At 42.9% G+C, this 14,019-nt stretch overlaps 1 protein-coding gene across 1 annotated transcript in view; it reads left to right on the plus strand.

The window, feature by feature from the left end:
- fam184b (family with sequence similarity 184 member B) overlaps positions 1-14,019 on the plus strand; it is a 75,603-nt gene that overhangs the window by 20,482 nt on the left and 41,102 nt on the right. Inside the window, 7 exon segments of the mRNA XM_034188682.1 lie at positions 87-632; positions 3,222-3,329; positions 3,563-3,858; positions 5,539-5,689; positions 10,456-10,575; positions 10,819-10,951; positions 11,192-11,374. Of these exon segments, the coding sequence (XP_034044573.1) occupies positions 87-632; positions 3,222-3,329; positions 3,563-3,858; positions 5,539-5,689; positions 10,456-10,575; positions 10,819-10,951; positions 11,192-11,374 (1,537 nt within the window).

The following is a 14,019-nucleotide window of genomic DNA, read 5'->3' on the forward strand; positions in this document are numbered from 1 at the left end:
TGCACTTACACATGTACTCATTTGTACAAACGCTGTATCTACCTCTAGATTGTGCAGTAACAGTGTGTGTGTGTGTGTGTGTTCAGCATGCTGAGGCCCTGTCCAGCTTGCGTTCAGAGATGGTGAGAGCCCAGACAGAGGAGCTACGGCGCATCCAAAAACACGCAGATGATGAGAGAGACAAACTGCAGAAAGACCTAGAAAAAGAGAGGGAGAGCCTTCAGAAGGAGAGACAGCAAGAAAAGGACAAGTTTGAGAAGGAGAGAAACAGGCTGCGGAGGGAGAGGGACGAGGAGAAGGAAGCTCTGCACAAAGAAACGGAAGATGTGAAGGAACGTCTGAGGAGAGAAAAGGAGGATGAGGTGGAGCATCTGCGCAAGGAAATGGAGGTAGAGAGGGTCCGTGTTCGCTCGCAGCTGGACAAGAAGAAAGATCAGGTGGACGCAGAGAGAGCCAATGTGCAGCAGAAGCTGGAAGAGGAGAGGAAGAGACTGGTGGAGAAGGCGGAGGAGGACAGGAAGCGTCTCAAGGAGCAGGTGCGAAAGGCAATAGAAGAGGTGATGAGGAGGCACGCGGCGGAAATACAAAGTGTCCAAGAAGCTCTGAGCTCAGAGAAGAAGATGAACCAAGAGGTCAGCACGGAAAAAAAAAAAGAAATCTGCATGCACTTTGCAGAGGCAGAGAAAAAGTTTGTCATGTGATGGATCAGTCACTCTTTCATTTCCAGGCATAAAAAGTGCTTTCTCACTGAGTTAACTCTGTCACCACCCCCTCGTTTTTTGCCTCTTGGTGCAGTACCTCAGAGTATATATGTACGAGGGCTGTCCATAAAGTATAGGTCCTTTTTATTTTTTTCAAAAACTATATGGATTTCATTCATATGTTTTTACGTCAGACATGTCATTCGCCTGTGAGCACTCCTTGTGGGAGGAGTCGTCCAGCCCCTCGTGGGAATTCCTTTGTCTGAGAAGTTGCTGAGAGACTGGCGCTTTGTTTGATCAAAATTTTTTTTAAAACCTGTGAGACACATCGAAGTGGACACGGTTCGAAAAATTAAGCTGGTTTTCGGTGAAAATTTTAACGGCTGATGAGAGATTTTGAGGTGATACTGTCGCTTTAAGGACTTCCCACGGAGCGAGACGTCGTGCAGCACTCCCAGGCGCCGTCGTCAGCCTGTTTCAAGCTGAAAACCTCCACATTTCAAGCTCTATTGATCCAGGACGTCATGAGAGAACAGAAGTTTCAGAAGAAGTCGGTTTCAGCATTTTATCCGGATATTCCACTGTTAAAGGAGATTTTTTTAATGAAAGACGTGCGGGCGGATTGCAGCGTCGGCTTGCAGCCGCCGCGACGCTCTGCCACAAGAAAAACACCTCCGTTGGAAGCCTTAAGGACAAGTTGGAACATGTCCAGCTGTTAAACAATTTCTCATATAATGACTCCACTGAAAGCCATCAAAAGCCGCCTGGATTTTACAAATGGTTATCAACACAGAGGTGTTTTTCCTGTGCTGCCGCACCGCGCTGGCTGAGTCCCGACGCGCGGACCCGTCCGCACGCCTTTCATTAAAAAAATCTCCTTTAACAGTGGAATATCCGGATAAAATGCTGAAACCGACTTCTTCTGAAACTTCTCTGTTCTCTCACGACGTCCTGGATCAATAGAGCCTGAAATGTGGAGGTTTTCAGCTTGAAACAGGCTGACGACGGCGCCTGGGAGTGCTGCACGACGTCTCGCTCCGTGGGAAGTCCTTAAAGCGACAGTATCACCTCAAAATCTCTCATCAGCCATTAAAATTTTCACCGAAAACCAGCTTAATTTTTCGAACCGTGTCCACTTCGATGTGTCTCACAGGTTTAGAAAAAATTTTGATCAAACAAAGCGCCAGTCTCTCAGCAACTTCTCAGACAAAGGAATTCCGACGAGGGGCTGGACGACTCCTCCCACAAGGAGTGCTCACAGGCGAATGACGTCACCGACAGGCGTGGAAAAACTCACGCATGCGCACGAGGGTTCAAGCATGTCTGACGTAAAAACATATGAATGAAATCCATATAGTTTTTGAAAAAAATAAAAAGGACCTATACTTTATGGACAGACCTCGTATGTGTGAGGGACAATGTATGTGAGTGTTATGGCACGCAGCGCCTTGTAATCTGTGTACAAGGATGCACCATTATGACTAATGTTTCCTTTCATTCTGGGGCACTGCTGCAATTCCACATTTTCATGCACCAAGGTAAATATTCTATTAGACACTCTGTAATATCTTAAAAACTGCAGGATGTAACACAGAAATCCGGTTTCTTTTGGTTTGTTTTAAATTCCTTGCAGTAAAGATGTTTTATTTACGATGTTAAACCGAGTCCCTGCAGAAATGCTTGTAGAATGCATCATCGTGCTATAATCTGTGAAACATTTGTTTGTTCCACTTCTACTCTGATATGCTTGGGCCAAGTTCCACCAAGCTTGCTGAGCTCAGGTTTTTCCATAAGTGGCAGTAGATTTTGTGTTGGAAAAAAAGGCCAAGGTCATTTGGTCTAAGGTCCCCCCAACCATCTGATGTCCACCAAGTAACATCAAATGCACCAAAGATCAACCATTGGGGTCAAAGTTTGAAATTTAGTTTTCAGTCTGATGTGCCCTGAACTTGGCACACATATGGGGGTGGGTTCTGGAATTGCGGTCAAAGTCATGTTGCATGTCTGTTGGCCGACTTCTCCCAAGGCGTTTTCCTTTCTATTAAATTTGAAATATTAGGTTTAATAGAAATATGATTGGCTGATATGTCAATGAAGGTCAGCCCAGGAATTGTCCTTGAATTCATTTTGGCAAAGATCAAGGAATTTCAACCAGATGTGGACTCAGTGTGGCACACGCTTAGGTGGATTCCAGAATTGTCCAGGCAAAGACGGCCACAGGGTCATCATTTGGGTGAAAGTCAAAGTCACTTGGATCAAATGCCCTTACTGCCCTCATGCCCATGGGCATTATTGCCTAGTAAACCAAATACACCTTCAACTTTCAGATATGCATATTTACTGCAAAATAAATATAATTTATTGGGTTTTTAATCATTGTTGTTTGAGTTTCATTCTCATCTATACATCATTAATTTAAATGAATAATTCAAAGTAATGAAATATGCAAATAGAGTTGAGTTGTGTGTTAAAATGACTGTTTTTTTTAAATAGTTATTTTATGATGATTGATATCTGAAGGTGTGTGCACGTTTGGAGGAGGAGAGGAGAACCGGAGAAGAGCGACGCAAGGTGCTGGACAGAGAAAAGGAGGAGCTTTGGACAAAGATGCAAGAAGCAAACACCGAGGTGAGAGCTGGAGGTTATTTGAGTGTATTTTCACATAAATGTATTATCATAGCATAGCTCATGAAGCCGTTCATAATGCTAGATGCATGCTTTCGTGGTCATGATAGTTTGAGAAGATCAACCCCAGTTACAACCCAACATTTCTGGTAACAATTGAGCAGCATCAGTTTAAGCAATTAACACTTTTTTTTTTTACTTTTCTTGTTGAATGACTGAATAGTTTGTCTTTTTAGATCCGTAGGCTTGAATCAGTAAACCAACAATATGAGAAGAAAGCTAAAATGATCACAGAAGTCCCGCCCCCATGTGGGTCCCAGTGCTCTCATTTGGAAGAACTGCATCAGACTCGGAGTCGACTGACTCGGATCCAGGAGGAGGTGGAGAGGCAGAGAGACAGACAGCAGAAGGAGATCTCATCCCTGAGAGCTGACAAACACAGGCTGGAGGAGAAAGCGCTGGAACAGAGCCGGCTGAATGCCGAGAGGAGCATTCTAGAGCAGAGCCAGCGGCACACTGAGGATAGGATCAGGTAGCTGAATCAGCACCAGCCTGCCAGCAGACCTCCAGTACCAAGACTCCTCATAATCACTCCCTGATCTCCACTTAAAATACATCTGGGGGAGATCAAGGATGAGGGGAAAATCAGTCCAACTGTAGTTCTAAAGTATAGGTCCTTTTTATTTTTTTCAAAAACTATATGGATTTCATTCATATGTTTTTACGTCAGACATGCTTGAACCCTCGTGCACATGCGTGAGTTTTTCCACGCCTGTCGGTGACGTCATTCGCCTGTGAGCACTCCTTGTGGGAGGAGTCGTCCAGCCCCTCGTCGGAATTCCTTTGTCTGAGAAGTTGCTGAGAGACTGGCGCTTTGTTTGATCAAAATTTTTTCTAAACCTGTGAGACACATCGAAGTGGACACGGTTCGAAAATTAAGCTGGTTTTCGGTGAAAATTTTAACGGCTGATGAGAGATTTTGAGGTGATACTGTCGCTTTAAGGACTTCCCACGGTGCAAGACGTTGTGCAGCGCTCTCAGGCGCCGTCGTCAGCCTGTTTCAAGCTGAAAACCTCCACATTTCAAGCTCTATTGATCCAGGACGTCGTGAGAGAACAGAGAAGTTTCAGAAGAAGTCGGTTTCAGCATTTTATCCGGATATTCCACTGTTAAAGGAGATTTTTTTAATGAAAGACGTGCGGGTCGGATTGCAGCGTCGGCTCGCAGCCGCCGCGACGTTCTGCCACAGGAAAAACACCTCCGTTGGAAGCCTTAAGGACAAGTTGGAACATGTCCAGCTGTTAAACAATTTCTCATATACTCACTCCACTGAAAGCCATCAAAAGCCGCCTGGATTTTACAAATGGTTATCAACACGGAGGTGTTTTTCCTGTGCCGCCGCACCGCGCCGGCTGCGTCCCGACACACGGACCCGTCCGCACGTCTTTCATTAAAAAAATCTCCTTTAACAGTGGAATATCTGGATAAAATGCTGAAACCGACTTCTTCTGAAACTTCTCTGTTCTCTCACGACGTCCTGGATCAATAGAGCCTGAAATGTGGAGGTTGTCAGCTTGAAACAGGCTGACGACGGCGCCTGGGAGTGCTGCGCGACGTCCCACTGCGTGGGAAGTCCTTAAAGCGACAGTATCACCTCAAAATCTCTCATCAGCCGTTTAAAATTTTCACCGAAAACCAGCTTAATTTTTCTAAACCGTGTCCACTTCGATGTGTCTCACAGGTTTAGAAAAATTTTGATCAAACAAAGCGCCAGTCTCTCAGCAACTTCTCAGACAAAGGAATTCCGACGAGGGGCTGGACGACTCCTCCCACAAGGAGTGCTCACAGGCAAATGACGTCACCGACAGGTGTGGAAAAACTCACGCATGCGCACGAGGGTTCAAGCATGTCTGACGTAAAAACATATGAATGAAATCCATATAGTTTTTGAAAAAAATAAAAAGGACCTATACTTTATGGACAGACCTCGTAAATAACCAAACAAGAAATGAGCGGCGAAAAACAAAAACATTCATTAACTTTTATAGAACAAGAAGGACTAATACAATTTTAAAGCAATTAACATATGAATGTTTGTAAAAGTGAAGTTGGTGAGATTTATGGAATCATATGGTTTCTAAAGCAGAAAGAAATATAAAGAAAATGTTTTTCAAGCACAACCAAAGCATGCGTGTTGTTGTGTTTGCGGTAGGGCTGAGTGTGAGGACCGTCTCAGAGCAGAGTTCAGAATCGAACTGAATGCCGCTGTTGCTGAGAGCGAACAGAGGGGGCAGAACCATGAGCAGGAGCTGCAGAGCCAGATAGCAGAGCTTCAAAGCCAACTGGCTGACATGCAATCACAGGTGAGCCGCCACCACATGCTAACATCCACGACCTGCACCGTGTCCCGACTGACTACACAGACTTGACCAGAAAGTCCCTTCAGCTTCTCCTTTGTTTCACTTGGGGTCATCACAGCTGATCCAAGGTGGATCTTCATGTTGATTTGGCATACGTTTTATGCTGGATGCCCTTCCTGACACAACTCCACATTATGTGAAGAAGTGGGCAGGGATGGATTTGATCCGGTGTCGCCAACCGAACGATCCCCTCTAAAAATTGGTCCGCCCTGCTGTCAGGGTTTGAGTTTTCTTTGGTTTTCTGTTTTATTTTGTTCTTTTGCTCTGTTAGTTATTTTCGCATTTCATTGGTTTTGGCTTGTTTATTCTCTTGCTGGGTTTTTCTGCTTGTGTCTGTCTGTCCCTGTTTCTCTTGTCTCTCTCTCTTGGTTCTTGGTGATGGGTGTTTCTCTCTCTCTCTGGCCACACCCTGGTTCTGGTCCTTTCCATGCACACCTGTTTCTGATTTGCTGATTACCACTTGAGGTTATATAAGATCTCTGGGCAGTGCCCGATTTACAGTTGTGGAGGCCCAGGGGCAAAGTGAGGTGTGGCGGCCCCTACAGTACGCGCAACCTAACATAACACATTAGTAACAGAACTCGAAAATGAAATTTTGCTTAAAAACATTATATACAAACACACATATTACTTACAAACCTAAACCTATTACGGTGAAACTGTTACATTTGGTGTAACTTGTAAGATGTAATATTGCGACTTGGTAATGTCATCGACACAGTCGACAACACCGATTCGACGGTTTGTCATAGTAATAAATTTTTTGTGGAGGCCCCCTATTTGTGGAGGCCCGTGGGCAACTGCCCACCATGCCCCTATGGTTAATCGGGCCCTGTCTCTGGGTGTGTTTGTCCCTCGCCAGTTTGTTGTGCCTTGTGCCTTCATTCCAGCTCTGTTCCTGCGTTGTGTTCCTGCCTGCCTGCCTCATTGTGTGTACCTGACCTCCAGCCTGTTGCCTCGACCACGCCGTTTGCCTGATGTTTTTTGTACTGCTGCTTTTTCTGGACTGCCTCTGCTATCCACATCAGTTAAAGCCTTTTAAAAAGCAGAGCTGTTTGTACAAACCATGCATTTGTGTCCTGCAGTTCCTGACCATGCAGCCTGATACCTACCTTCACTGCGCATGCGTCATTTGGGACCACAGCAGCAAGTCTGAGATTGACTCTCTACACTCAAGTGATCAAAGGGAATAATGTGATTATTAACCATCAGATGACAAGTAAAACCTCTTAAATCATTCTGAGTCAGTTTAAGCAGAAATGAGGCCGTTTTAGGCAATAACCAGTGAGTCGCCACTAATGCTCTGAAATGACGTAGGCGGAGCAGCACATCAGACTCAGATTGTGCTGCTGCGATGCTCTGATCACTTCCCCTGTCTTTTATAATGAAATAATGCTGAATTCATGTGGAAATGATTGTTGTACAAAAGCTTCAGATATCTCTCACTGAGATAGATGATGAGTGTAGTGCAGTTTGAAGAAAAAAAAAAACATCTGGATAAAGGGTCCTCTCAGGCAACATGTCCGTGGGTTATCAGTCATCCAGGTCCTGGTATTCAAGTAGATTGTTTCAAGGAACTAAGCAAGTCTACTTGACCTGATGCAACGTAATTGAAAACTCTAAGCAACTTCTAACATACTGTATTTGTTAGACAATGATTTCTTTGAGCCTTTGCAGTGGGCATTCAGGTGCACATCATCCACAGAGACTGCACTCAAAGTGGTAAATGATTTGTTTCTGGATAAAGATGAAGATGACACATCTGTTTTGCAGTTAATGGATCTATGTGTAGCATTTGACACATGATCACTGTATTTAACTGGAGAGAAGTGAAAATTATTTTTGTATCTATGGTCCATACTTTCATGGCTGAGATCTTATGTGATAGGTTGATTGCAGTCTGTACCTATAGGTCATACATCTCCTTAGGGATTGATTTTCACTGTTGTGCTGATGACACACCGCTTTAAGTGCCTGTTTATGTCGGTAGTGCCTCTCATATTGCAAAACTGAAGTGTTGTCTGGTTGCAGTGAAAAGCTGGAAGCCATCTAATTTTCCATTTTTGAACTCAGAGAAGACAGAGTTGATTGTTATTGGTAAATGGACTGCATTTATATAGCGCTTTTCCATTTATACCATAAGCTCAAAGTGCTTTACAATGATGCCTCACATTCACCCATTCACACAGTCACACTCACACACTGATGTCAGGCTGCTGCCATGCAAGGCACTCACTACACATTGGGAGCAACTTGGGCATTAAGGACCTCGCCCAAAGGTCCGTGGTGATTGTCCAGCCAGACTGGGGTTTGAACTGAGGATCCTCTGGTCTGAAGCCCACTGCTTAACCACTAGACCATCACCTCCCAGGGTTACTGGCACTGATAGACAGCAACATCATTGAGCTCAAGTAACACAATCACAAGGTGACTTTGAGTCATCACAGTGAAAGAGTTAAAAATCTTGGTGTGATATTTGATTTCCATATTTGAGAGGTGACTTATTTTCATTTGTGTAACACTGATTAATGCTTTTTGTGTCCTCCAGAATTGACTTCTGCAATGTATTTTTGTTCTAACACATAAGAGAACGTGACGCGTGCAGATGATTCACATATGACTGCTTGAGTTTTAACTAGAAGCAGATGATTTGACGGTGTCACACGTGAATTAATCTCTCTTCAGTGGCTTCCTGTCAAACTGAGACTATTCTAAAGTCTTGTTGTCTCATAAAATATTGGATAGTTGTGCACGCTCTTATGGAATGTATTGTATATGTAGCATCAGAAGCAGATGCAGTCTCAGGACAGCAGCTGTGTTCTCAAGTTTAACAAGTTAGCAGGATGTAGTGTTTCCTACTTTATGGAATAATCTAATGCTTGTTATGAGTCAAATTATATTGAATTTTTTAATACAAACTCAAAACACATTGCTACATATAATTAATACATGGTCTGTTTGTTAAAAATTTTGTGGGTTTTTAAAATTGTGTATATATTTGATCTTTTGACTTAATCTCTGCTCATGTTTACGTACTTTAAAAACAACCCCCCCAAAAAAACAGACTATAGATCTAACCCAAAAATCTGCCCTCGCGGTCTAGGGAGTTGTACAATGTTTGAGCTATTTCCCTGGTTAATTACCATTTCTCAGTAGTTCCGGCCCAGCAGATTTTTATTTCATAAGAGACTGAGTCACCTCCCTGTTAATAAATCAACCCAGTATAATTATGGAGCTTCAGGACCTGCATTCAGAAACACTGATTTAAATAAACTAGGCTGGTAGTAATCCAACATGGATGGACGGCATCTCTTGACCTGAAACACACAGCAAGCATCACACTCATGCATTTTGTGTTGATTTTCATTTAGGGGTCCATGTTAACAAATTAAACTTTGCAGACCAGCAGCATCAAGGACAAGTAAATGGACTGCATTTATATAGCGCTTTTCCATCTGCATCAGACGCTCAAAGCGCTTTACAATTATGCCTCACATTCACCCCGATGTCAGGGTGCTGCCATACAAGGCGCTCACTACACACCGGGAGCAATAGGGGATTAAAGGCCTTTCCCAAGGGCCCTGAGTGATTTTCCAGTCAGGCGGGGATTTGAACCCATGATCTTCTGGACTCAAGCCCAACACCTTAACCACTAGACCATCACCAAAAACATCCCAGATGCAGTGGTGTATGTTGTGTCATGTTATACTGTGCCTGTCTAGAGAACAGACCTGGTGCCCACTTTTCATGTGCGCCACAAGCGGCACACGGCTAAATCAAACAAGACAGTTATTTTGACATCATACCAGCAACATTAAATAATTAACACTTTTACTGGACTTTTATGACCGGGAAAGAACTTACAGCCATCAAAAAATAAATACTTTTTTATTCAATTTCAGTGATTGAAAAAAATTCAGTACTTCTGTCCGGCTCACTTTCTGCTCTTTCTGCACCCTCCTCAACTAAACCCACACGGAGCTCTGTCACTACATGTATTTATGTACCTCTTTATATTTTTTAACTTATACATTTACAAAAATGTTCGACACAAGGTGTGTTTTCAGGAAGGTGCTGCTGGGTTCACAGCCATATCTGCTATTTAAAAAAACAAAAAAGTCATGTCACATCACACATAAGAAAAGCCCAAACTGAACGTGTACTGTAAAGCAGTCACAGAAGACGGTGTGTAAAAAAGAGTCACCATCACTGAGCAGCAACATCTGATATTCCACCTTGTGCAAATGCACACACGAGCAATTGTTGCATGAGATGCACAAGTCCGTGATGCAGCTGTTCCATTTGCAGTGTGTTCTGTTTTTGTTTGTTTTTTTTTTTTTTGTGAAGAAATGCACGGTCACGTCCAAATGTAAGTTTAATGAATGTTTGTAAATTCTAAGGGAGCAGTTAATGAGCACCTTTACTGATTAAACTGCCCATTTCATCAATAAAATATCAGAAAATGATGGAAAACAAGTCCCAAGAGCTCACAGTTAGGCATGTCTTCGGCTGCATTTATTGCATTTTCAATGCTATAAAACAGAAAAACTACTCATCCATAAAACTGCAATCTCAGTTTTGATAAATCACTGTAACTGATCAAACAGATGAGCCAACTAATTGTGTCAGATCAAGGTTTTTCTAAAATGCTGCATTTTTAATGTTGCAGAGCCTTAAACTCCTCATTTCTCCTTAATGCCCCCCAAAAGGCAGAGAAGAAGAAGGCGGGTCTAGGGGACGATTGCCATGGCAATCCTGAAATTGACAGGCTGAGGAAAGAGGTCCAAGACACAAAGGAGATAAACAAGAAACTAAGGGAGCTGCTGCAGGTACACACACGCTGTCCAAAACCATATGCACAGTTCATGGATGTTCTCTGTCATGAATAATTGACCAGTTTCGACTATTGTGCAGCAGAACTCGCAGTGAGCTGACAACGTAATCTGCTTGTAATTATCTAAGGAGCATATGCACGCTTTGACACGGTATATGTGTGTCTTAGAAATATGTAGCTGTAAACACATGCAGCTAATGTAAAAGGACGTGTGTGTGCGTGTGTGAATGTGTTGGAGGAGCCACAAACTCAGTCTTTAGCTGAGGAGAGACACGCTCACGCCATAGCGCTGCAGGCCTTAGAGAGACAGACCAAAGAAGACCTGCTGTCCGAGAGAAACAGATTACTGACAATGCACCATCTGGAGCTAGGTAACACACGCACACGTTCACACACGCTCATTAGCATATGTGCATGCAACATTAACACACAGTGCAGCATGCACCAATGCACAAGAGCACGCAAACATGACACAGATTGAGATTATCAATTCAAGAGCGAAGTTGCTATCGCCATGGATACAATTCACCATGGCAACAGCAGAAGGGTACCTGTAACAGTGGGCAAAAATTGATTTTGTTTTCCATCACGTTTTGTGTGCATAACATCAGATAAGCAGCGCTCGGAGTTGACCCAGCAGCACACCGAGTGGAGCCGACAGACGACCCAGAGACACATGCAGCAGATAGAAGACCTACAGGCTCAACTACAAGCACATACACAGATGATGGCTCTGCAGCAGGTACCTCTGATCTGTCAGTCTGTCTGTCACAGTCACACAGGTAGCATGACAAGTCAACACACACAAACCACACAGCTGTTTTGTAACAGACTATTAAAGGTGTTACTGTGTGCAAAATGGGTTCTACCACAATACATGGGCGGGGTTTCATGTTATATACCAATTTCCTGCAATTCTACCTGTATGCATTTAGAAGGTACTCTGCTTTAACTTAAATTTAGGCCTGAAACGGCTGGTGTTAGACCTCTGTGCCATAAATCATCATGGAGTGGTCGTTATTTGAGATCCAGCTCTAAATTCTCAGATATACATCCGGGAGGGTCACATTCTGTAGCCGTCACAACTGCCACGTGATCACGGTGCCCACCAGTGTTATCTGGTTTACACTTATACTTATTCAGTTGAGTGACGTAATCCTGGTAACAGACAGACAGACAGACAAATAAATAAACGCTAATGATTTTATTCGGTCCTTGGCGACCGTAATTAGAAGATTTCCTGTGCTTAAAGTAAAACTTATTTAAAACAGTAGAGATCAGCATCCCAGGTTCCCATATTGAGAATGCAGGAAAAAGGCTCTAGATTTATTTAATTTATTTATTTTTCAAAAGAGAGGGGGACATGCCCCTTCATAATACCACTCCTCACCTCCCAAAGCTATATCCGGCCCTGGATACAGAAAACAAGCTCATTTCAAGCTACATGGAACTTCAGCTGCATCTGTTTTACATTTTCATCATGCGTACGATGAGATTATTCCCCAAAGCAATCCCAGACATGTCCAGCACGTGGAAGATTGGTACACACATAAGCAAGACAAACTTGCTTTTTTTGGATTGATATGGTGCATGACAGTTCACCACATTTTAATCAGTTTATCCTCAGTTTTGGAGACATACAGGATGATCACATTTATTGTTTTTCGAGTTACCTTGTTAATCTGGAAGGGATGGAATCTATTTGTCCATCTGTCTGTTGCATTTTTGCAGTGTAAATTCCTCAGCTTTGGAAAAACCTAGGAATTTCGATGAATTGTCACATGGATTTCTATGTTATGTGTATTTGGAAAAACAGCATCCTCACTGGCATTTCATGGTACTAAGATATTATCCACCTCTTCAACCTTATTGAGGTCACCAGGTGTCCCAAAAACAAATTAAGGTTGTTGCCAAAAATACTGAGGTGCTGCTTACTTAAAACAACAGCAATAATCATCATTTAAAAAAACTTGAAAACTTCATGATGAGTCTAAAACGAGCTGTTTCAGTCCTAACATCTGGTCTTGGAGACGCATGTACTCTCTGAATGCTTATAGTTCTTCTTATTACTACCACTGGTGACCTGCTGTCTGTAGCTTTTGTCTGTGGGCATATTATCCTTTACCTGCAGCAGGGTTCCAAGTGAAAGCTCACATCAACCACAGCTATCTTGAGCTGGTCTCAGCTGCTCAGGCTATCTCCCCAGTGGTTTTCTTCAGCTGTTTGTGTTCCAAAATCTATCTTCTGTAATAAATAGTACACTGACGTCACTGGCAAACTGCATCAGCATAGTTCAGTTGGGATAAAGATTGTATGCCATCCTTTGACAAGGACCTCATCGATCAAATCTGGTACTTTCCTTTATTCAGTTGGTGAGGGATGGTTCCTAACCTCCCAGGGCACTGCAGGTTTGACTAGTATGATGGTTTTTGTCCTTTTGTATTGAAAAATTATGTATCCTTGGAATAAGGTTACTGCAACCTCTTCTGGAAGGGCAAGTTCCGTTCACAGTTTCAATTGTATTTTCCAACTGGAAGCTTGAAGCAAAATGGAATGCAGGTTCTTTGAAGTTGTTCTTGCCGGAAGAGCCTTACTTACTTCCCTTTGAAAGCTATACTGTGAGCCATGATGCCTGGAGCTTGTTGGGTTTGACGTACTGTAAATTCACCCAATAGGCAGTTTCTGAAAGGACCTTATCATACCTTCACCTATACCAGCCTCCCAGAGATTTAGGGCATCCAGTTGAGATGTAATGTGTGATCTTTAAAATCCTTAGAGTTAGCAAAAGGTCTGCCACAACATGCAGGGGGAAGGCCAGCTTACCCTCATTAGTACCCCAAACTTCCTTCCAGGACAATGATCGCTTGACTGCACGGTCGCACTGAATCCGCTGTCCCTGGTGGCCAAGTCTTCCTGCTTTTACACAAAGGTCTAACATGCCTTCCAGACCCTGTGACCAACAAGCTCTCCCCTATCTTTGGCTTTGGCTCGGTCCATCTCTAGGTTTCATAAGCTCCAAGGAAGTAAGTCCAGGTCTACAGTGCATCCAGAAAGTACTCATCACTTCACTTTTTCTACATTTTGTTATGTTACAGTCTTATTCCAAAATGGAGTAAATTCATTGTTCCCCTCAAAATTCTACTCACAAACCCCATAATGACAACATGATAGATAGATAGATACCTAAACCATATTACATCATAGCTTCTGTGTCTATAAAAATAACCATATTATAGCTTAGCCTACTAGCTATAAATTTAGTTTTACAACAAGTCTACAGACTAGGTAAACATATACTACAATCTTCTCCTGTAAAATATTTAGGTTTTAGAAGCTAACCCCTATAATATTATGTAGTAACTATATTTCTTGTATATGTTGTTTACTACCCTGATTGTGGAAATATCACTTATGATGTCCATTTTCTTGATCCACTTAA

The sequence above is a fragment of the Thalassophryne amazonica genome, chromosome 15 (assembly GCF_902500255.1).
Source record: "Thalassophryne amazonica chromosome 15, fThaAma1.1, whole genome shotgun sequence".
Classification (NCBI taxonomy): Eukaryota; Metazoa; Chordata; class Actinopteri; order Batrachoidiformes; family Batrachoididae; genus Thalassophryne; species Thalassophryne amazonica.